The sequence below is a fragment of the Pteronotus mesoamericanus genome, unplaced genomic scaffold (assembly GCF_021234165.1).
Source record: "Pteronotus mesoamericanus isolate MK-2021 breed Mesoamerican mustached bat unplaced genomic scaffold, CSHL_Meso_final scaffold_507, whole genome shotgun sequence".
Taxonomy (NCBI): Eukaryota; Metazoa; Chordata; class Mammalia; order Chiroptera; family Mormoopidae; genus Pteronotus; species Pteronotus mesoamericanus.
In genome coordinates this window covers 9,870,897-9,893,483 of record NW_026555319.1, presented here as the reverse complement: position 1 = coordinate 9,893,483, position 22,587 = coordinate 9,870,897, and the positions used below count along the sequence as shown (strand labels likewise).

Here is a 22,587-nt window from a genome sequence, read left to right as displayed (position 1 = left end):
GATCCAGCTGTACCTGAATTTGAATATCCTTGGCTTTTTCAAAAACATGCCAGTTTGAGTTGGCTTTTCTTTCTCTTGCCAATAAAAGGCTCCGGAGTCAGAGCCCGGTGGGTGTTGCAGGGCAAGGGTGAGAGGCTGAGCAGGTGGGGCTACGGTGGGACCCCCGCCTCCCGCCCAGCAGCACTGACCTTGACTCTCTGCCCCTGCAGGTGGGGGAGAGACTCTCCAGAGTGGCCCCCTTGTTCTGGGGTGAGGAGGTGGTGAAGGAGTTCCCTGAATCAGAGGTGTCGCCGCTGTTGAGGTCCCGGCTCTTGCTGAGTCCCCCACGGGGGCTCCCCTTCTCCTGCCCCCGAGACCTGGTCGAGCTGATTTGCACGGAGGGTGGCGAGGAGGTGTCATTGCCTGAGTCATACTCCTGGGAGCGTCCTCGGGAGGTGGAGAGCGGGCTGGCTGTTTTGGTAAAGAGGTCAGCAGCAGACCCCGACCCAGTGATCTGAAAGCAAAAACACCCGTCGGACACTGCTGAGCGTTGGGCCTGTGGGCTGTGTCTAGATAGCCTAGAAATGTTTACCAGCATGATGCACTGTAACGAAAGGAAAGAGAGAGGAGAGGAGAGGAGAGACGCCAAAAACAAAAGCACAAATTCCTGAAAGAGTACCACAGAAAAGAGATATTTTTTTTACCCCCTGCTAGGATAACTGGAAGATTTAGGTATCATGCAGAGAAAAAGCATGCGATTCAGATTAAACAAAAGAAAAAGGAAATTATACAAAATTTAATTTCTAATGAATTAACTCAAACCAAAGAGGCAACTTAATAGAAGGGGCGGGGGGTGTAAACACCCTTAAATCTAAAACAATAATAAAAATAAAGGAAGGGGAAGGGGAAAAAGAAATGGAGCTATGGGCCTGAAAAAAAATATATCTTGAAACTTAAAAAAAGAAAGATAAAGCCGAAATTTTAAACTTCAACCAAATTCTCAATGAATTGGATTTTTTTTTTTTTAAATAAGAAGTTGCCTGGATAGAACCCTAAGCAAATATCACATGGGAAAAAGAAATGAAATAAGATGAGTTTTTAAAAAAATATATAAAGCCAAGGTCACAAAATGACATTTTAGTAGTTTTCAATTAAAGGGGAAAAGAAATGGGGGGTGGGGGACAAAAAAAATGGAAGTCAAATAGTCTGACTGAAAACAAACAAACAAAAAGCTCGCTACGGATATTTGTGTGTGTCCTTTCCCCCTGGAGAAGGTAGCTAAGGCTCTCGAGTGGCTTCTAATAAATTCTCTCATGTCTTTGCGGATTTTATCCACTTACCAAGCAAGAACTCCTCCTTTAGTAGGTAGGTAAGGTGTAAGAGAAAGGGAAGAGCGGGCAACGTGAGTCCATCATTAGAGTCGCAAATGACAAGAAAAAACACACACCTTTCCGCACATCCTCACACTCGGCCCTGAACCTTGCGCTTTGGTTTGACACTGTTCTTGGGCGCGGGGGGTGGGGGGTTATCGTTCTGTTTGGTTTCCTCAGTAAGGGGACCTCGGGCCACCAACACTAACCTCGCGTCAGCCCCCTGATGCCCAAGCTGGATCAAGAAACCCTTGCTGAAAACGCAAGTGGGGGCCGGAGGTCGCACCGCCTTGGTGTCAAGATCACGGAGCCACAGGGAGGGTGTGCTTGCAGCAAAGGGCTCTGGGAGGGGCTTGGAGGGTTGGCCTTGGGATGATGGGAAGTGAAAGAGGTTCCCGGAAGCCTGCTGGGGTCGAGTTGGGTCGATCAGGAGCCCGGGAGGCGACGGAGGGCTGGCCCTCGGGAAGGCAGGGGTGTGGCGTGCGCAGAAGCACGGGGAGGGCCATCTTTACCAGCGAGGTTCAGACGAGGCTCATGGCTGGGGACACCGGGTCCGGTCTCCCACCCCCGCCAGCAGCGCCACGCGTACTCAGCTGCGGCAGGAGGAGCCTCTGCCCTGGGCCTCCTGCAACCACCACCCCTACGGAGCAATAAATGTGTGCGAGCAAGAGGGCCCTGCCGGGAAACCAGCTCCCTGAGACTGCCCTCTGGGTACCCGAGACCCCAGGGTTCTGTTTAAATGGCCCCTGGGCCCCTCCAGGGCCTCCGCAGGCTCACCCCGGGCCTGTTCTCCCAGGAATAGACCACGCTTCCCTGCGCACATGCCTAGGTCCTGGGGGGGCGCTTCAGACAGAACTGGGGAGTTCAGGCTGAGATGTCCACGGCCTGCGGTGCCGGTCAGCGGAACGGCGAGACAGAAAGGGAGGGGCCGGGCCCTCGGGCAGGTTCCCCCACACCCCCATGCTGTGGCCTGGCCCTCTGAAGGGTCCGGGGTTCTAAACTTAAATCTTACTTTTCAGACAATTTGGAAGGTATCCTTGCCAAGACAGGAGAACAGATTTCATTTCTGGCTGCTGGCTTGATTTATAAACGTTTAGACAGATAGTATGTGGGCTTCCCTTAGACACATGCCTGGGCCCCCCAAGTATTAGCGCAGGCCCCACCCTCGAGTGCCTGCCTCCTCCCCGCTTTGTCTCCTGTGCTGCAGGCCTGAAGGAGGGACTTGTGGCATTTCTGCCTTCTCAGCAGTTGGGTGCGACGGTGACACGGACACTGGAACTGGGAGGATAACAGTGCCCCCCCCACCCCCGCAACAGCTCAGGATGTCACCTCCCGGGCCGGGGAGGCAGGGCTCCCTTGTGGATTCTCCCAGGGGGCTTAGCGCACAGACAAGGGGATGGTCCAGCTCTGCCAAGTTCTCCCCAGTCCAGCTGCTGCTTTACCTGCTTGGGGGCCTGGCTAGCTCTGCTTTGGGAGAAGGGGCCACCTGTCAGGAGAAGAAAGCACGGTGCCAGGCAGCTAGGCCCTGGGACCCGAGCTCTCGGGCTGGGGCTTGGGCCAGGGATGGGCTCAGAGCCTCTTCGCCACAGAGACGGTGAATGCTTGGTGGCCAGGCTATCCCCCTCAGAACAGGGCTGGGCCGGCCGTTCTTGAAGGGACCCGGGCTCCTGGGCAGGGGCCCCTGAGAACAATGGTTTCCACTACCCCCCGGCTGCCACGGGCCTTCGCCCCCCAGGTACCTGTTCCCTGCCTTGACTGCTAATTTCAAATGGTTGGCCCTGGTGCATCATGGGTCTCCATGCGCAAAGGTTTCACCAGTGGGAGGCCCCTCAGGGCTGGTGGAGGTAGATGGGGACTTTTCCACCTTCCCAACCCCACACCCTGAGCTCACAGGGACACCTGTGTCTACATGACCATGACCAGTGTCCACATGCAAGTGTGTGTTTACAGCCGAGAACTCTCTGTGGCCTCGCACTCTTCCACCATCGCCAGAGAACAGAGATCAAGGTGCTGCCGACGTGTCCTCCCTGGGCTGACCCCAGTGCCTGAAAACACCAACCCTTCCTGCTTGGTTAAAAGTCCCATTTCTTGGGATAAATCTAAATTCTTTGACATGGACGACAAGGTCCTTTACAAGGTCCCACCCTGTACACTTCACAGAGCCTCATCTCTTCCGCGCGCCCCACCCTGGGCCCCCCAACCTTACGCTGGTCGGTCAGAGAGGGTTTTCTCGGTTCTGCTACCGCATCTCGCTTTCTCTGCCTCCGGCCACCGCACATTCCGTTTCCTCTGCCTGGAGTGGTCTCCCCTCTGTCTCACTTCACACGACTAAATTCCTTCATCCTCCTCTAGAAAGCCCCCCCTGATCCCCAGGCCAGAAGAGCACAACGCTCTCTATTTTTTTTTCTTTCATTCATTCATTCAATCTTTCATTCCTTCACTCATTCAAAAACGAGTGGCCGCTGTGGCCCCAGCCCTGTCTCCCGGCGGGGTAACTGCTGCTTTACCGCCAGTCTCTGGGTGGGTGGGGCTCGTGGGAGGCGAGGCCGTCCACGAGGGCGCCGGTGTCACACCCAGTATGCACCGTGCTTGGCGCGGAGCAGGCGCTCCATGAATCCTGCTAGACCAACAAAGCTGCTCCACAGGCCCTCGGACGCCTGGGCTTGGGTGCCTGGGCCCATCCTAACTACAGTTATCGGCTCGGTGATCAGGCCTTGGTGGGCCCAGCTGGGTGTGTGCCAGCTTTGGGAATCTGATGGCTTTTTACAGAGGGACTGGCTTCCATCATTCCCAAATAATTCCAGGACAGCAGGCGGACCCTGGGTTGATGGTTAGGGTAAGTGGAGGGCTGGGTGTGTGAGCCAGAGAGAACCTCTAGAATCAGGCTTTAGGCTCAGGCCTGTGGCAGGGAGAAGACTTACTCCCTGCTCTTGCTTCTGGTCAACCTCAGACCCGGGAGGGACTTGATCTCCAGATTCTCAACCACGAAAGTTCCGGTTATGGGGCGAGGCCCTCTGGGCGCGACAGGCTGTGCTGGGCCCCCCTGCTCCCTTTTCTGTCCTCCGCTGCTCTGAAGGCAGGAGAAAAGGTGGCCTCACCTGGCCCTTTGCACACAACAGGGCTGCTGTCCCCACACCGCGACTGGACAGACACAGGTGCCCCTCCTGGGTCAGAGATTATGAGAAGGCGCCCCCCTCTGGCTAGACAGATCGGAAAAGAGTAGACCCTTCTCTGAGCTGACGCATCCCCAGGCAGGTATTCACACGTGGCCTGGGGAGTGGAGGGCAGGCAGGCTTAACCCCAAGGCGCAGGGGGCAGCGGCGTAATGTAAGGTCCCCAGCCATGACCGAGCACACAGCTATCTGCCCCGCTTAGGTCAGAGCACGGCCTGCAGTTGGGGCGGGGGCGGGGGACATTCATCCCTGCTGCTTTCAGCTGAAATCTATTTGATTTTCTCTTTACACATCTTGATGCACTCTGTCTAGATTTCCAGGGGACAGGAACATCTTAATAAGCTCATTAGAGATGGTTGGATAGTTTAATGGCCTCGTAGCCTCAGACTCCTCCTTCTCCAGAGCCTTCCATGCACCCCACGCACCGAGGAGGAAAGATACCACTGAAGGGAGCCAGGGACAGGGTGTGTGTGTGTGGGGGGGGGAGGGTGACAGCACGATGACTCACAGGAGACCTCCAAGGCATGGACGCCATGACAGGCAGGCACCAGAGGCCTGTGCCTCTCTTCTGCCCGCCCGTCTCTGAGTGACTCCCCGCACCCAGACGCCCGCTCCAGCACGGAGGGTGCAAAGAGCGGCCGCGGACACTGACCCGCCCGCCGGGGCAGCTCCCGCCGGCTCCTCCATGGCTCCTCGCTCAGATAACAGGCCTCTCAAAACATCCAGAAGAGCTCTTCTCCATGCCCTGGGAATCTCCCTCCTCTGCTCCTTTACTCCCAGCGCGGCTGCGACACGGTGCTCACGACACTCGCTAGGAGTTACCTAGACCCGCCGCTGCTCCGTAACAGTGTGCCCGCGGTGCACGGGACCCCCACTGAGCACCAGGAGCCTCACACCAGGGCTCTCCCCTCTCTTCCACCCGGACCCCTTTCTCCATCTCAGCCTTGACCTTCCATTCCTGTCTTCACAGAGGCCTGCCTTTGGCTGCTGGCATGAAAATTCAGCCCCTGTAAGATCTGCTTAATCACCAAGGGGAATAGCACTGGCCTTACAACACATTCTTCCAGAAACTGAGACAGGAACTTCTCAACTGGAGAAATGAGTGCTCGTGGTTTATTCCAGGGGGCTGTGCCCGCGGGGGAGCGGGGACATGCACAAGGGAGAGGAGGACCCCGGGGAGGACGTGCTGTCCAGCAGCTGCCACCGTGGGCGGCGGGCGGACCCTGCAGCCGGCGCGGACCCGACCCCGGAGTTCGTCTCATCCTAGGAGGGCCAAAGGGGGCAACTGACAGCGTCGGCCTTGACCCCCACGTCGCCACCGGACAGCTCCTCTCCGTTTCAGATGCGCTTTCTTTAGCCCACTTGGTATGTTCAACAGTCAGTTTGAATCAACTGCCAACACTGTAGAATGGGGTGGTTTCACCTAACAACCCCGTTTGGGTTTGTGTTGGAAAAAAAAATAAGATCTTGCAACACTGGGCCCATGTCCCTGCTGGGCCATAGGCAGCTGGAGAGTCACGGCAGCTGCCCCGTGTGGACGGGGTGTGAGCTCTCCTGGTCCCAAGCCCACGGGGTCCTGGTGCCTGTGTCTTTTGGCTGTTGGGCCCTTGAGACTCCGAAGTTTGTGACCCTCTGTTCTGAGTGTTCGCTGCTGCCCCAGTTACTCTGACAGCAACAGAGACGCGGTGCCCCTGTGCCGTTCGCCCCCCCTTCCAGAGCTGCAGTGGGTGGCCCCACCTTCCCCACCTCAACCCTTTCGGTCCCTCCTGGCCTTTGTCCATGAAAGGAGCGGGAGACCAGAGCCATGAAGTCACACCCAGGCCCCAGAGCCGTTAGGAGCTCTCCCTTTTGGGTCGGGACTGCCAATGGCAGCACGTTTTTTTCAAAGGGCAAACTGCATTGCACAGTCTCCTGGCCGCTGAGGAAAAGCAAACGAGTATTTTCCCTTTACTCCTCTATCTCCCTCTGACTTTTTTTCTTTTGCACTCATAAACTTGCCTCATCTCCTTGTTCTTAATACACTCAGTGCTAACACTTGAGGTTTTCTAGTAAGTAATTAAATCCCCCCACCATGAACTCCAGCCCCTGGCGTTTCGCTGGGAGTCGCTCTCAGCCCTCCGGGGAAGCCGGCGCTGTTATTTATTGTTTTTGTCTCAAATCATTATTTAATCAAGAACGGGGGGAAAAGACAACCTCTCACTTACACTTTAAAATTTAATTTCAGCTGAATTCTGAGATCAAGAGGCAGCACAGCCTAATAGGTTACAAAAATACAATCAAGAAGAGAATTCCAATTAAACTGAACAAGTCCATTTACTGCGCTTCAAACGGCCCCATGGAGAGAGGCGGCTGTAACTTTTTTTTTCCTTCCCTGCCACGTGGGGACTGGAAATTCTTCTGTGAAAATGGAGCCACACGGCAGAGCTTTTGGCTGGAGGGTTCCAGTTATTCCTTTTTAAAAAATCCTTTTGTTTCACAAAGACATTAAGTTTATTTTGTTTGCTGTCGTTCATCTTCCTTTACAAACTAATTTGGAAGAGAGCAGCAGAATGGATTCACTGACCTGTCGGGAGTTCATCTGAGAGGAGCGGGGGGTGCAGAAAGACGGAGGCCCGCGGGGACTGCGGGACGGTGACAAAGTCCTGCGGGGCTGGGGCCTTCCCACCGGGCTGCCTGTGACCTCGGGCCCAGGGAGCGGGTCTGCCTCCTCCTGAGACGCCCCCTCCAGCACGAGGCTGATGGGGCTGTGGCCCCAGCTTCTCCATTTCTCCAAAGCCCCCCTTGCTGACCCCAGAGCACCGGTTCTTGCAAATCTCTGCATGGATACAGTTAAGACAACTTTTCACCAGCCCCAACTGAAATGAAAGAAATTTAAGTTCCATGTGCAGGGGTGTCCAAACTTTTGGTGTCTCAGGCCACACATTAAATACACTGCGACATGTAATCACAAAAAAAATCTCACCATGTTTTAAGTAAATTTACGATTTTGTCCTGGGCTGCATTACAGCCACCCTGGGCCGCACCACGGGCTGGATGCCCCGAAGGGACTTCTGTCCAGCTAAGGGCGTTTGATTTCGAGGCCCATCTTTCACCTGAGGCTGCGTCAGTCTACCTCTTCGGGGGTAAGATGTCACTTTCGTGACAGAAAACCATGAGGTTTTTTTTTTTCTGTCCTGACTTGGCAAAAGTAAAAGCTGACAATGCCATGCCACTATCCATTTGAAGAAGAAAAAAAAAATTGAAACCAACAAAAACCACCGGTCCCAGAAATCCCCGAGTCTCATGCTACCCCTCACCTGCATCCTCTCTTCTCTCAGCTGCAATGAATGGCTTAGTCTTCTCACTGAGGGCGAGCCTGCAGGCATGTGCGGAATCCGCAAGAGGCTGGCCCGGGGGCCTGAAGGCCTGGCCACCCGTGCGCTGTCCTTTAGCCTCAACGTCCCAGTTTATAAAATAGGAGACGTGTCGCCATGCTGCCTTTCTCCGAGGGTGGTTCTGATGTTCATCAGAAACCTGGGCATGGCTAAACTCTTTGAAGAAGAGATGCTCCAAAAACATCTCGTCTGCGTTTACGTGGAGTCAGTTTAATAGAGCCCCGGTGACGACGGACAGCAGCCCTGGCGACGATGCTGTCCTGAGCGCTAGGCCCCGGGCACTGGGCTGGTCTGCATGCAGAACTGCAGCTGCGCAAGGGCAGGAACCTGGGCTGTCTGGTTCACTGCGGCCCACCCACCGCCGGGCACACAGCAGGTGCTTAATGTACATATTTTAACTGAATGGATACCTTATCTCAGTCCATCTTCACAACTACGGTATGAGGATCAGCCCAAGGTACAGGTGAGGACCCTGGGACCCAGAGAAGTGAAATGACGTGATGGGGGTCATGTCATTACACACGAGGTCTCTGAGTCAGGCTCCTGAGATTGAACCTTAATTTCTCCACTCGGTAGCTTCCTTTCACTTAATCTTTCTAGGCTATAGTTTCCTTACTGCAAAAAGGGGACACTAGCAGAAGCCCCTGTGAGTGGCCATCATAAGAAATGCATGAGATGATGCATGTACAGAATTCAGCCCGGCACCTGGCCCAGAGCAGGTGCTCAGTAGCACTAATTATTGCTGTTACCCAGGGTCTCACAGGGAGACAAGGTCAAGAACTCCAAAGATTATTGAGATCTGCCTCAAAGTCTTCATCACCACCCTCTGTTGCCTCATCCTGTAGACAAATTTCACGAGACCCTCTTTTATGGACCCCTGAGTTCTGCTTTCTTTCCTTTTGTTTGTTGCTGTGCATGTGTGCAGTGTTTGTCAGCAAGGAGCTGTGGCCACTGCTGACCCAGGCTAGAAGCAGAAGGGGGGAAACGGGGTCTGCTCCTCTCCTTGGTCTGGCTGTAGTCTCGACCAGCCTCTCCCCCTGAGAACATGCACCAGGGAAGGGCTTGGCCAGGCCTTAGGGCCACCAACCGCTCTGTCATGTGTTCGGTCCTCTGGCTGTCAGACTAAGTTTCTGAGGCACAAGCCATGATTCATACCAGCTCCCCTTTCTCCCAACTGGGCTACCTGCCCAAGTCACTTTACCTCTCTAAACCTCAGTTTTTTCATCTGAAAAACAGTGATAATAATTGCATCTACCTCAAAAGAGGAAAAAACAAACTATGTGAAGTATGGGGCAGAGCCTGGCACACAGTGGCATTTCCCCTGCCTCTGTCATCGTCCATCTCGACTTGGTGAACTCCTACCCACCCTTCAAAGCCCAGCTCAAATGTTCCTTTGTTTGTGAAGCCTTCTCTGACACCGAGACAACACTGTCTGGTCCTTCCTCTGTGGTCCTCCTACACATTGGATCTGCGTCCGTTGCCGTCAGGGGGATAGTCAAGCTATTCAACAGCTGGCTGAGTGAGGCCCCTCCTGGAGGTAGCCTGCTGAAGGGCCGTCGGGTCCCACTCTCCAGCTGCTGGCTGTGAGCAGGTCCAGAGGGGACCCGGGGAGAAGAGAGATGGGTGTGTTGACTGGGGGTGGGGTAGTGAGGTGGTGACAAGGTCTATTTATCAACTGATGTGCAAACATTTGAATATTCTAACAACGGAGGAGGTGCTGGTACTCAGGGCTCAATCTCAGCCCTAATTACAGCACTTATCTCGCTGTGTCGCAGCCGTCTGCTGACTGCTAGACTGTGAGCTCCGGAGTTCAGGAGGCGGATTTTATTCATCTCCCTGTCTCCCTAATGCCCTGAACAGGGATGGTTGAGTGGAGATGAGGAGCATGAGTGAGGCCGTGAAAGGGTCCCTAAATTGTCTCCTTGGGACCCTCCGTTTGGATTTGGGCTCAGGCCCAGCAAGAGGGCTTCAGGTTATCTTTAGCTCACCAAGTAGGATTTCAATAAGACAAGACCACAGATTTGCATATTCATATATGCAAATGTGCCCCTTGATGTGATATGCCATCCTTGATTTTTTTAAAGAGCTGTGCATATGAAATGCCTGCAATGGAGTATGGCGGGAACCACGGTGGAGAAGGCCCTTCCCGCTCAGGCCCCTGCTGCCTCCAGACCATCCTCTCATCCTGGGATTCTGTCCCCAACCCGACGCCAGCCTCCATTTCCTGCTTCTGGTGGCGAACTCCGCTCACCTTTAGCCTCTCAGCTGGTTGGTGCCTTCTCTGCCCTAGGCTGGCCCAGCCCTGATTCCTCTCCCTGCCAGCGGCACACCTCCAGCCTCATGCCCGCCTCGCTGCTGCCTGCAGTCTGATCGAGTTTCCACCTGTCTGCCTCCCTCCTAAGGAGACACGCACGCATCCACTGTTCCCGCAGACGAGCGTCAGAGCTGACCCTTTGTAGCTGCGCCGTAGATAACTGGTTGGTCGGAACGAATGACTGAACGGGTGATCAATGACAGTGACTGCTGTTCTCTTTAACAGGGAGCTCGGGAAAATCTTGGGGCCAGGACTCTGAGGAAAACCTTTAGTCCCACCTGACACCTTCTTTACCTCTGTCTTTGCAGGAGAGAAGATGAGAAAGGGTCTAGTGTGGAGGGCACGGAGGGGACCAGGATTGGGGGCATCGGATGTCCCCAGAAGTGAGGCAACCATGAGCAGGGTGGGGCCCACTATACAGGCCACAGGCGCCTTCCAGGGCGGAAGAAAACTGAAGAGGGCGGGGGCAGGGGCGGGGCTCTGAGCCCCGACTCTCCCACTCTAGTCTGGGCCTAGAACCACACTAATGTTACTAGTACTACCACTGCGGCTGCTATTGTTGCCACAATTATTTCTATTTCCACTGTTAATACTACCGCTGCTACTATATCATTAGCATCAGCCATAACAGCATTTACCGCTTGCCCGCTGCAGTCTAAAATGTTTCTCACACTGGGTCATACCCCTTCAGAGGCAGGTCTCATTATTATCCGCCTTTTGCAGATTTGGAGGAAACCGAGGCACGGCACGTTTCTGTAACTTGCTCACGGCTCCTCAGCTGGTCAGGACAGACATCGACCCTAGAATGCTGTTGCCGTAACACCTGCGGGCACAGCTGAGTTCTGCCGCCGTGTCTAGCCGGGGTCAGTGGTTTACAACATTGCTTTGCTTTTGCCCTAACGACAAGGCTTTTGAAGAAGAGAGTTATTACCTTCATTTTTTTTTTTTTTTTTTTTTAAACAGAGGAAAACCTGTAGCTCACGAAGCTTTCAGTAACTAGCCCCAGCTCAGAGCCAGGGTCTGACCACACAATCTCAGCCCCATGTTTTTTTTTTTTCCATTTTTTCCCCCTAAACAACTGCCCTGCTATGGCTCCGGGGAGGTATTTATCTCCTGTGAGCCTCAATTTCTTTCCTGGGAACCGGAGGTTGAGTTAGATGAGCTCTCCAGGTCTCTGCTTTCTAGGCTTGAAGACGGCGGGCCCCCGGGGAACAGCGCGGGCTTCAAGGACCAATAGCCAATCTGGTACCTCACTAGCTGGTGTGGGAGTACCCTTTTTTTTGGCAACATCCTGACAGCTCTGCCCTATTAGGAAACCATCCCAGGCACGCGAGAAAGCTCGAGCAAGTCGATCCCAGCGGCACTTTTGAATGAGCGTCGGCGGAGGCCCCCGAAAGGCTGCCACAGATACCGCACCCAGGGCGGCTGGGTGGCTTTCGCCGACTTAAGCAGTTGCCCACCTCTCATCACTGGCATCTCAAAGTTATTTCTACCTTTGCGACAATTCCTCTGGGAGACAAGTGAGGTGCTTGTGCCCATTTTCCAAGCAAGAAAGCTGAGGCTGAGAGGGAAAAAAGGAATTGTCCAGCCACACCGAGCCTTGAACCCCACCCCCAAACCTCAGCCCTGCCAGGAAGACCCTTCACAGGACACGTGGGTGGGGAGGCTGTGGGCGGGCACTTGCCACCTAAGAATGCTCAGCGCCACAGGCATCTCTTCAAAGGAAGGGCCTGGGGAGAATTGTGGGCTGTTCCCGGCAGGGCAGAGGGCTGGGCAAAACTGAGCTTGGTGACTTAGGGCACCTTGACTGGGAAGGGCGAGTTCCAGGGTGCGCAATGGATCCTGACCAGTGTCAACCAGGCCCACCGAGGGGGAACCCCCGCCTGCCCCTCCTTAACCTCCCGGCAAGCACCTCTGAGGGTTTCCTTTCTCCCGCCTCATCCTTTCTAAGGGAGCAGCTCTCCAAAATTTTTCAGATTTGCTCATGGCTGGAGGAGCCAGGTCCCTTCCGAGCTGGCAGTTGCAACTGTAGGCTAGTCAGTGTCAAATGCCCTCATCTGTCTCTCCTTTTCGCCCGTAGAAAAGGCCATTATACACTTTCTCTTACTGTATATCACCAACTACCTCACAGGGAAGCGGCTCTATTTCAAGTTTACCAAGGAGAAAACTGAGTGTCCATGAGGTAAAGTGACTTTCCCAAAGCCACACGGCCAGGAAGTGGCAACAACGGGACCTGGGCTCAGATCCAAGTCCACACCCCTCGCCCAGGAAGCCCCGCGGCGGCGCCGCTGCCTAGAGCCCCACTCCCGCCGCCCCGCCCCCGCCGTCCCGGGGAGCGTGGCCGGAGCCCGCCTGCTTTTGCTTTGCTCTGTGGTCTTCGCGCAGACCTCAGCCTTGGCTTTCCTGACCCCGAGACCTTCGTGGACCCATGAGAGGACGGGGGTCCTGCACATTTAAGGCCGTGTTGACATAGGTGGCATCAGCCCCGGCTGGCCCTCCGTGCTGCCGGCTAGCGGGCATCCGAGATGCGGGCCTCATGGAAAAGCTGGGGTCCCCTGGGACCTGTGAGCCCCCCCCCCCATCCTCCCCCAAGAAACCTCCCACAGTGCCTCGCACACGTGTTCCTGAAGATGCGCTTTTCAACACCCCCTGGTGAAAAGCCTGGGTATTTCCACTTGCCTGACCCCCCACCGCCCGCCCCAGATCCCCAAGCCGAGTGCTGCCAAAGGCCGGCGAAGGACCATTCGGTTAATCGACAACGAGGCCTGGAACCAGTGGGACACCTGCCCGAGGCCGAATCGCAGTGTGCGGCGCACTGCCCTGAACTCGCGCCCCGCCCCGCCCCCCGGGAGCCGCGGCGAGGCTGGCGGGAAGCCCGCGGAATACTTACTACGCCCCTGGCCGACAGGAGGCCGAGCGTCGGCAGCGGCTGGCTGGGCGGGCGGCTGGACCGGGCCTCGGGGCTGGCCTTGCCGAGGGTCTTGGAGCAGCGGCGGGAGTGCCTTTGGCGAGACTTCCGCCCTTCCTCGGGGGACCGGCCGCGGTGCCTGGGCGGGGAGAGGTACCTGAGGGTCTGCCGAAGGGGGCAGGGAGGTGGGGGGGACCCGCGGGCTCTGAGGACTGGCGTGTTTGGGTGTGTCCCTACCACCCACGCGCGCCCCCACCGTCCACCCACCCGCCTGCCCATTCATCGTTCCTTCACTCGTTCCCTCGTGCTCTCGTTTGTTCACTTGAGGAAGGCGTGTTCACTGCCTGGCGCTGTTTTAGGGGCTGAGGATGCGGCTGTGGAGACCGGGGGGGGGGGGGGGGGGACCGGGGGGGCGGGGGGGGGGGGTCCCCCACCCGGATCCGGTTTCCTGGCCTCTGCACGTCTGTGCGGTCGTCTCTGTCTGTGTCTGCACGTGACTGTGTGCGTGTCCGGGCATGTCCATCTGTGTTTTCCTGTGTTTGTCCATAAATATAAGTGCAGATCTCTGTGTGTCTTTGTGTGTGTGACTTCGCCATCTGTGTAACAGAGGCATCTTATTGACTGTCACCCAAAACTTTTGGGAAAAAAATAACTAACAAAAATGACAACGATGTCTGCCGCAGGCTTGTCAGACCCGGAGCTGGCTGCCCTGCCTGCTGGGACACCCGAGGAATCGCCGGCTTTTCTGGAAGGGACGTGCGCGCTCTGAGTGGCCCCTCTGCTCGGAGCCAGAGCCGTCGAGAGCGAGCCCTTACTGACTGCCCAGCACACATGAGCCCCTCCCTGAGCGCTTTCCCAGGCCTCTCCGCAACCTGGAGACACAGACAGGGCGGGGATTACTTTCCCACTTCGCAGACGAGGAACCCGAAGCTCAGAGATGTGTAGGGACCTGCCTGAGGCCACCCAGCTTGGAAGTGGCAGAAGCAGAGTCAGGGCCAAGGTTTCCAGCCCTGTAGGAACCATGGCCTCTGGGTCTTGCTCTGGGGTGACCCTCTCTGCTCTGGGGCCCGCCGATCATTTCTGCCGGGCGGGTGGTCCCAGGGACAGCCTCAGGTTGCGGCCACGATGCTGGAGTGTCCCTCTGCTCCATGGGCACTGGGGAGGCCCAGCAGAGGTGACAGCAGGGAGGGCTGAGGCTGGGTCTGTGAGGGTAGCCACTTCCTGAAGATGGTGGGGTGGGGGAAGGCGAGCACAGTGCCCTGAGGGGCGGCAGGAGGGCTTGCCTGTGGGAGCTGATTCAGCCTGGGCTGGGGGAGGCTCGGACTGAGCCACGCAGCCCTGGGCCCCTGGGCCTGCTCGCCCCACCCCTGTGCCCTTGCTCGGCCCCCGTGCCCACCGCTGCGCAGCCTTCCTGCGGTGGCATGCTGCGATGCAGCTGAGCCCAGCGGCCCCGTGCCCACCGGGAGCGCCCCGGAGCGCGCCTACGGCTGAGCCAGCAGGGGCATTGCCCGGTGCAGTGAGGGAGGCCGCGCAGCCCAGGGAGCGGCGGGCTCTCCGCACGGGAGCATTGGACAGAGCTCATCACGGGTGTGTGGCGGGTGACTGGGGACCGGGGGTTTGCTCTGGATTGGACGCTGTCCGAACCTTGCCAAAGCAGCAGCAGCCACTCCTGTCAGTCCAGATGGACAGATGCTGGCTCGCTTGTGTGTTGGACAAAGTTCCTGTTGCGCCTGGGCTCAGACTCGGCGCCAGGCACAGAGCAGGACTGAGATAAATACCTCTCCTCCTCCTCCTCTCTCTAGACCCTCTGATGGAACCGGGAGGCAGTGGGACCGGGACCGTGACATGAACACGGAGCCCCGTGGGAGAAGCGTGTAAGGAAAAGCAGAGCAGCCTCTGACACACAGGGCCGGCCCAGCACAATGACGCAGGCCTTGTGTCCCCGCCAGACACTGGCAGTTTCAAACACGAGTGCCGACAAAGCCCCGCTCCTCTGTTCTTCTCATCCATGAGAGAACCCTCCTTCCCCTTCCCAGGCCGGGACGGCCAACATGTCAGCACAGAGAGGTTCCAGGCGAGGAGAAATGAGGTACTTTGTGCTGTGTGGCCTTTTGTAGGTTGCTTAGCGTCTCTGTGCTTCGAGCAACCCTTAGCGGGAGTGCAAAGTCCTCAGCCAGACTCCCCAGTTCAACCCGCAGTTAAGTGAGGAGCGAGTTGCTGAACCTCTCTGTGCCTCAGTCTCATCTTTAAAACGGGGCTGACAATAGCACCTATGTCCTGAGGTTGTAGAGGGAGAGCGTTGGCACTCAGTGCGGCCTCACAGGCACAGGGGTGAGCAGGCAGACCCTGTGGGTCCCCTAAGTGGAGGTGGCGAGTCCCGTCTGTCCACAGCCCTTTCCTCCCAGGGAGGTGACAGCACAGCAGGAGTGGGGGCCACCGCGCTGCTGGGAAAGTGGGCCCCCGACAGCAACAGGGGGCATGGTGACAGAAAGCGGGCCCTGGGCAGTGGCTGGGGTGAGGGGTTACCTGTTCTCACAGCTTGAGGACCGAGACGCTGAGCTCTGGGATCGCGAGGGGCAGTGGTGGCGGCGGTGGCGGCGAGACTTTCGGGGCCGGCTTCGCGACCTTGGGGGCAGGGTGAGAAGGACAGAGTCAGAGGAGAGAGGCTGACTGATGGATGGATCGATCGATTGGTTTTGATCTTGTGACACACATTATCCTCTGTCACTGTCCCCCGCAAAGTTAAGCATCTCCCTCCACCTCACCCCGTCACCACAGCTCCCCACATGGGGACCCGGGGTCTAACCAGCCACGCTGAGCACGCGTGAGCAGGAAGGGGGTCCTCTGGGTGACTCGGCCCCCCAGGCTGCTGGAGGCAGGCGGCTGCAGACCTCAGCCCAGACAGGAACGTCACCTCCTCCTGCCACCTCTCCCTCACCCAAGGCAGGAGCCCCACTGTCAGACAATGTCATGTGCTATCAGGTACCCCAGTGGGCGAGACGGTCGGGCACTAAAAAATTACTGACCGGAGGCCACGGGCTCGAAAGGAGTGGCTTTGTCTCTGGGATATGGGCCTGGGGCTGGGTCTTCTAGTTTTTCAAGTGAATGCAGAAACACAGACATTTATGTAAAAGACTCCTATTTTAAATTTAGAGCTCATTTTTTAAAAAATGACACTGGGACAAACAAAACACATTTGCTGAGTAAATTAGACCTTTGGGATGCCAATTTGTAATGTCAGACCTGGAAAATTAAGTCTAGATCCTTAGCATGGAGTCAAAAGCCCACTTTCAGAATGATTTACAAACATCATCAACAAAAATTACAGTAATTACGACCACTACCACCAAAACCAATGTCTTTGCCAGTTATCTCAGCTCCGTTTAAATAACAATAATGACTCAGCAGCAGTAGCGGAGGTGGTCACCAAGGGTGTACAAGGGACGTCATCAGTTTGGGCCAAGCCAGGAAGATGGTGGGAGTTAGAGATGGCTCTATCGGGAGGTAGCTCAGCCATCCCGACAAAGGACTCAGGGACTCTTGTAATATAATCAGACCATTGCCCTCAGTCAAGTCCAAACTCTGACCTTGAGCCCCTAGCGCCGTGGGGAGTCACCCCGGGCCGACTCTCCGGCCTCCTTGCACGTGGGCTCCTGGCCTGACAGGCACACGCATCCCCGAAAGGCTTTCACGCTGGCCCATGCATTTCCCAGCTCATGGCCTCCTCGTGAAGATGACAAGGGTGACAGCCGCCCGTCCCTAACATACACTGTGCGCCCGGCATTGTGTTCCAAGCACTTTCCTTAGAGGGACTCGTCCTCTCCTCACCGCGACCTGTGGAGTGGGTGCTCAGCGCGTCCCGTTTCAGAGGAGCAGACCGCCGCAGAGAAAGCTTACCGCGCTTGCCTACCCTGCCACCCAGAAGAGCACCGCCTCCATCCGCGCCCCAACCAGAACGCCCCTACTGTGGGAAGCGCCACCCCTCCCCTGCCCTCCCCCAGTGCCAGGGCTCTGTCTGCACCGGGACTTCCTCTGCCACCGCTGCACCCTGACCTGTCCCGCGTCTGGCTCCTGTGCTCGCTGCACTGTGAGCTCCGCGAGGCCTGGAAAGTGGGGGACAAACCTCTGTCCCGGGCCTGACACGGCCCGCCACGCATCAGGGCCCACGAAGGGGTGCTGAGGAAGAGGAGGCTAACTCACTCCAGGAGCTGCTGGTTTACAAGCGGCCCTGGTAAGGGACTGGGCAGGAGAAGCCGCCCTCTCTCCAAGGGGCACCTTGTCTTCCTTGCTCTGGTCTTTGACTTTCACAACATTTCTTACATCCCGCTACTGATTTCAAGGACTCATCCAACTCTTGGCACTGGGCAGGGCGGCCGCCTTGCTGCCCTCAGGCTGTTGGTCCTGGTCTTGGTGGTGACCCCTCCAAGGTCAAGCGCTCCCAGGGTCTGGGCACAGCACCTGGCCCAGGGGTGTCTGCACTGCAGCCTGTCTGGACAAGGGATGCCGCGGCTCAGGGAGTGTGCACTGTGTGCACTTAGCATGACAGCACATGCCACACCTTGGACCAGCAACTGCCCCTTGCCTTGAATTGAACAGCAAGCTTAATAACTGGGAAGTTCTTCCCCGAGCTCACTCAAAGCTCTACTGCTTTCTTCTGGAGCTTCCGCCAGGCGCCGTGGTGGTGGCTGAAATGGCCTCCACTGCACTGACCTTGGGTGAGGCGACCCTGTGGAGCAGCGAAGCAGGGCGACCTCCCTCTGCACCCTGCCCCCGCTTCCCTCCAAAGCAGCAGACTGCCTTTCATCCCATTGCCTTTGATCCTCACTTTAGAAGCTTCTTGGCAGGAGATAAATTATTAGTTGATTGGAAAACACACACACTAACATTTGCGGGGTATAAAGTAGGTGGGTTGTAACCAAATCTACTTTTAATTTGGCTGGGACCTGAATTCCCCAGGCAGCCCTGGCTGATTTGAATTTCTACAACCAGCTATAAAGCGGAAACCAGCTGGGGCCCCGGGACAGGGCAGTGCTCACTGACGGCCCCAAGCCCGCGGCTCCGGCACAGGGCTCAGGTTCTCGCACACTCGCACGTGTGCACTGTGTCCCTTAACTCCTTGTGCACACACAGCACATGCATGAGCACAGGTAAAAGCCACCCCACACCCTGCATAATGCACACAGGCACATGAGCAGGGCACGCTCACAGTGCACACAATTCACTCTCAGTGGCAGACAGTGCACAGTAGCAAGGCGTACAAGATGCATTCGTGTAAACACAAATATATACCACACACGCTAGGTACCCATATTGCATACATTTGCACACGCGGTCCACACAAATGTGTGCATGATGGAAAAATGTATAGACACTTACCAACAATGTGCATACCACACATACACACTAGATACAAATAAATACACAACACACACACAGGAACACAGGAGTCATACACGAAGGGCGTGTCAGGCACACAGGTGCATGCCCCTCACCCTCATGCACACACGCACATCACATGCACACCTTGCACACACGTGTGCCCAGCCCCACAGAGCAAGTCCACACACAGTTGTCTTCCCCGTCTCCCCTCTTGCCCGCCCTCCTGTTCCTGTTCACTAGGCAACGTTTACACTCCCTGAACTGGAGAGAACATTCCTGGAGGCCCCTACTTACTGTTTTTTGTGTCTCTTCTCTTCCCTTCTCTTGCTTTTTGGGCTGGAGGAGCTAAACAAGAAATGAATGACCAATTAATTGAAAGATGCAAAATTTCAGTTAAAGGTAAACTTAAACGAGTCGTTAAAATGCTTAACACCCCGTGGCCACTAGACCCAGGTGGTCTGGGAACCGACACGGGTCACCTGCAAGCCCAGAGCAGCCGATGTCCGGCCAGAGACACCGACCCACACACTGAGCGACACAGACTGGGAATGCAGTACTGAAGGGGCCAGGGCCAGCTGTGGTGGCTTAAAAAAAGCTGTAGTAATAAAGGTGTGACAGTGTCTGCCATCTTGTGAGGATTTACCACAGAGGGGGCATTCTGCTAAATAGGTTTTGGCAATATCTCATTTTATTCTCCCCACAGCCTAAGGGTAGAGGCACAATGTCATAAGGACCCATTTTACAGATGTGGAAACGGAGCCTCCGATGAGCCAGCAAACTTGCCCAGGATGACACAGATGAGTGGGGCTGTGGCCCCAGACCCCGGACCCCCAGAGCCTGTGCCCTTGACTGCTGTCCAGTTTGAAGGGCGGAGAATGGGACACTCCAGGAGATGCTCTGAAGCCCAGTGAGGCCGGACAGATTCTGAAACGTCCTGCCCATGAATAGTCAAGTATCTGGGTTTTATGGGTTTGTGTCTTTTTAAGCCAGAGGATGTGGGGTATGGAAAAAACGGACAACGATGGCTTGGAGCCCCAGCACGGTCACATGGAGGCCCTAGGGGGCCAATATTATTTGGTAGTTCAAGTCGGACCGGCCTCAAGACATCGCCCCACGGGCATCGCTGGCCTCGGTCCTGGGAACGGGAAAGCCGGCTCCGTCCGACTGAAATCGGGCCTCGACGGTGGCTGCGGGGTCTGTCTCCATGTCTGAGACTCAGCCTGGGCGGTGCAAGGGCCCAGGACCTCACGGAGAGGTCCAAGTTCGCGTTCCGGCCCCAGCGCGCAGTTCTGTGTGGCACCGGGCAAGTGAGCCGTCCTCGCAGAGGCCCGGTTTCCTTGACTGTGAAATTGGGCCGCTGCTCAGGCTGCGGGGCTGGGTGAATGGATGGCATTGGTAACCAAGGTCCACTTGGTGTTGAATGAACGGAAGAGCTTTGCGCTCTGCCAACCGCTCTCGGAGTGGCTATTGTTACTGAAGGAGCCACGGTGGCGTGTCCCGATCCTCAGTCTGAGAGATCGGGCTTTAAAGTTTGGCTCTGCCACCTTCCGACTGTGTGTGTGTGGACATGCCTGTCACAGCACCTGTCTGAGTCTTAGTTTCTTCATCTGTAAAATGGGAATAATAGACATACCCACTGCAGAGAGTGAGGAGAATTAACGGGGGAGGAAACACGCACACGCGGAAAGGGCTCGGCGCAGGAGCCCATCTGTTTGTGCTCACCCAGGGTTATCGGCACAGTGGGGCTCGGCCTGCCGCTGGGCCAGGACCCGGGAGGGCTTGGCGGGGTGGCCGGGGCTGATGTTTCCCTGCAGGCCCCAACCCGAGGTTTCAGTCAGCACTCAGACCCTGGCATGGGTGGGAGGCTTTCCAGAGACGGGTCTCTAGGGGCTGGCTCGGGGACAACGGTCTCGCCTGATGGAAGCGGAAAGCTGACTTGGGACATTCAGGAAAACCAGGTCAGGCCTTCGTTTGGGAGGAAACGGACATGGGAAGGTGAAGGGGGAGCACCCAAGAGCACAGGGGTGGGGGCTGGGAGCTGAGCCTCGACTCTGCCTGGTTAAGGAAGCAGAAAGCTGAAGCCAGCAGCCGGGGGTGACGAGATTCTTACCTGTGCCTTCTCTTCTTGGAGAATGACCTGATTAAAGCGGGGGGGGGGGGGGGAGGAGGGAGGGAGGGAGGGAGGAAAGGAGAGAAAGGAAGACAGGAACAGAGGGAGGATGGGGAGGAGAAGGGAAGGGAAGAGAATAAATACAGGTGAGTCAGGTTTCTTTTCCTGCGATGAACGATGAACGTATCAGTGCATTTGTGATTATGCAACATGGGGTCAGGCACCTGGCGAATCCTCCTCCTCTCTCAGATTTCACAGACCAGGAAGACATCGGTCTGCATTTGGAATTCCCAGGTCACCGCCTACCAGCACGCCGTCCTCCCCCCAGGGTGTCCGCAAGCCCCTCTGCCATGGGCTGGGTGAGGCTGGTGAGGGTGTGTAAGAGTGTCCTCCGCCTCCTCCCCCACCCCCGCCTCACTTTCCCCTCTTTCCCCCGGGTGTGGACTCATCAGGGCCACGTCATCAGCATCACGGGACAACCGGCTTCCATACGTGGAGCTCTTACGGTGAGCCAGGCTCCGCGCTAAGCATCTCGCACACACACACTCCTCTCATCTTTCCCCCAAACTCCGGGGCACTGTTAGTGACCAATTTACAACGACGCTGAAGTTCAGAGAAGTTAGCTGAGATGCCCAGGGTCACACAGCTTTCATTACTGTAACCCCCACTCACTCTTTGGAGCCCCTCTCAGAGGTCACCTTCTCCTTGTGACGTTTTCGATCCCCTCAGGCTGCCTGGGTGCCCCTCTCTGCTCCCACAAGCTCCGAGCTTAGCTTTGCCACCGTCTAGTGCTCTGCATGTTCTAAGCGCCCGTTTCCCCAACTAGGGTGTGAGTGACTTGAGGGCAGGGGCTGGGGTTTGGTCGCTGTTCTGTTCCCAGGGGCCCAGAATCCTCATTCATGACACAATAGGCCTTCATCAAGCAGATTAAAAAATGGAATTTTTTAAACCCTGAAGTCTTTTTAATTGAGAGGAGAAAAAAGATCTTCATGTATCCTCTACCCCTAGCTGCTATCTCCCAAAGAGTCAAACATGGCTCACCCAACGCTGGGAGAGCTGGGAGAAGCTGGGCCGGCAGGGGCGGGGCCCGGTGGGGAAGGGTGGGGGAGGCGACAGCATCGCACTGCCTCGCCTCCCAGTCTGGGGCCCTCCTGCCCGCTCACCCTCCGGGGCTGGGCTGGCTGCAGCCGGCAGCGACGGCGCATTCCTAACCGGGCACAGGCCCTTCTCAGAAGCAGCAGCTCTGGAGTGAGAAGGCCCTTGACTTCCAGGATCCAGACATGGCAAAGTCCCCCAAGCTGGGACAAATTATTCAGCATAGGTGACGAGACGGGTCTACAGTCACGGCAGGCCAATGCTTCTGCCAAGGACTCCACGCTGGCAAAGGTTTGTCGCAGTGCGTTAGCAACATTTCACTGACTGGTTTGACCAGGTCTTGTGTAGTTGACCCCTGAACTACATGGGTTTGACCTTCACAGGTTCACTTAAATGTGGACTTTTTTCAATAAATACATACAGCACTGTAAGTATTTTCTTTTTTATGATTTTCTTAGTAACATTTTCTTTTTTCTACCTTACTTTATTGAAAGAATACAGTGTATAATATACATAACATACGAAGTATGTGTTAATCAATGAGGCTTCTAGTCGCTGGTAGACTCTTAGTGGTGAAGTTTTGGGGGAGTTAAAGTTACAAGGGGATTGTTAACTCTGTGTGAGGGGTCAGTGTTCCCGACCCCCTGTTGTCCAAGCGCCAACCATATCAAACACAAAGGCAGCATGAGCAGGAATGTCTGGGCAGGTGGTGGGCGTAACTGGTGAGACCAACTGAGTTGAGACCATTCTGGTAACAGGGCCGAGACGTGGCCACACCCCTTGATTGGGAAAAGCCGCTTTGGGGCAACTTTGAACCGGGGGCGAGATGCCGGGGCAGGGAGGGGGGAACCCAAATGAACTCTTTCCCTTTTGTTTTGTTGTGAT

The 22,587-nt window shown here is 56.2% G+C and overlaps 1 protein-coding gene across 1 annotated transcript in view; it reads right to left on the bottom strand.

Moving 5' to 3' along the window:
• The window catches only part of SRRM4 (serine/arginine repetitive matrix 4), a 133,284-nt gene that overhangs the window by 9,527 nt on the left and 101,170 nt on the right, over nucleotides 1-22,587 (bottom strand). Inside the window, exons 5-9 of the mRNA XM_054594388.1 lie at nucleotides 20,608-20,634; nucleotides 18,792-18,842; nucleotides 15,645-15,743; nucleotides 13,101-13,257; nucleotides 189-493 (exon numbers count right to left, since the gene is read on the bottom strand). Coding sequence (XP_054450363.1) covers nucleotides 189-493; nucleotides 13,101-13,257; nucleotides 15,645-15,743; nucleotides 18,792-18,842; nucleotides 20,608-20,634 — 639 coding nt within the window. The remainder of the gene's footprint in view (nucleotides 1-188; nucleotides 494-13,100; nucleotides 13,258-15,644; nucleotides 15,744-18,791; nucleotides 18,843-20,607; nucleotides 20,635-22,587) is intronic.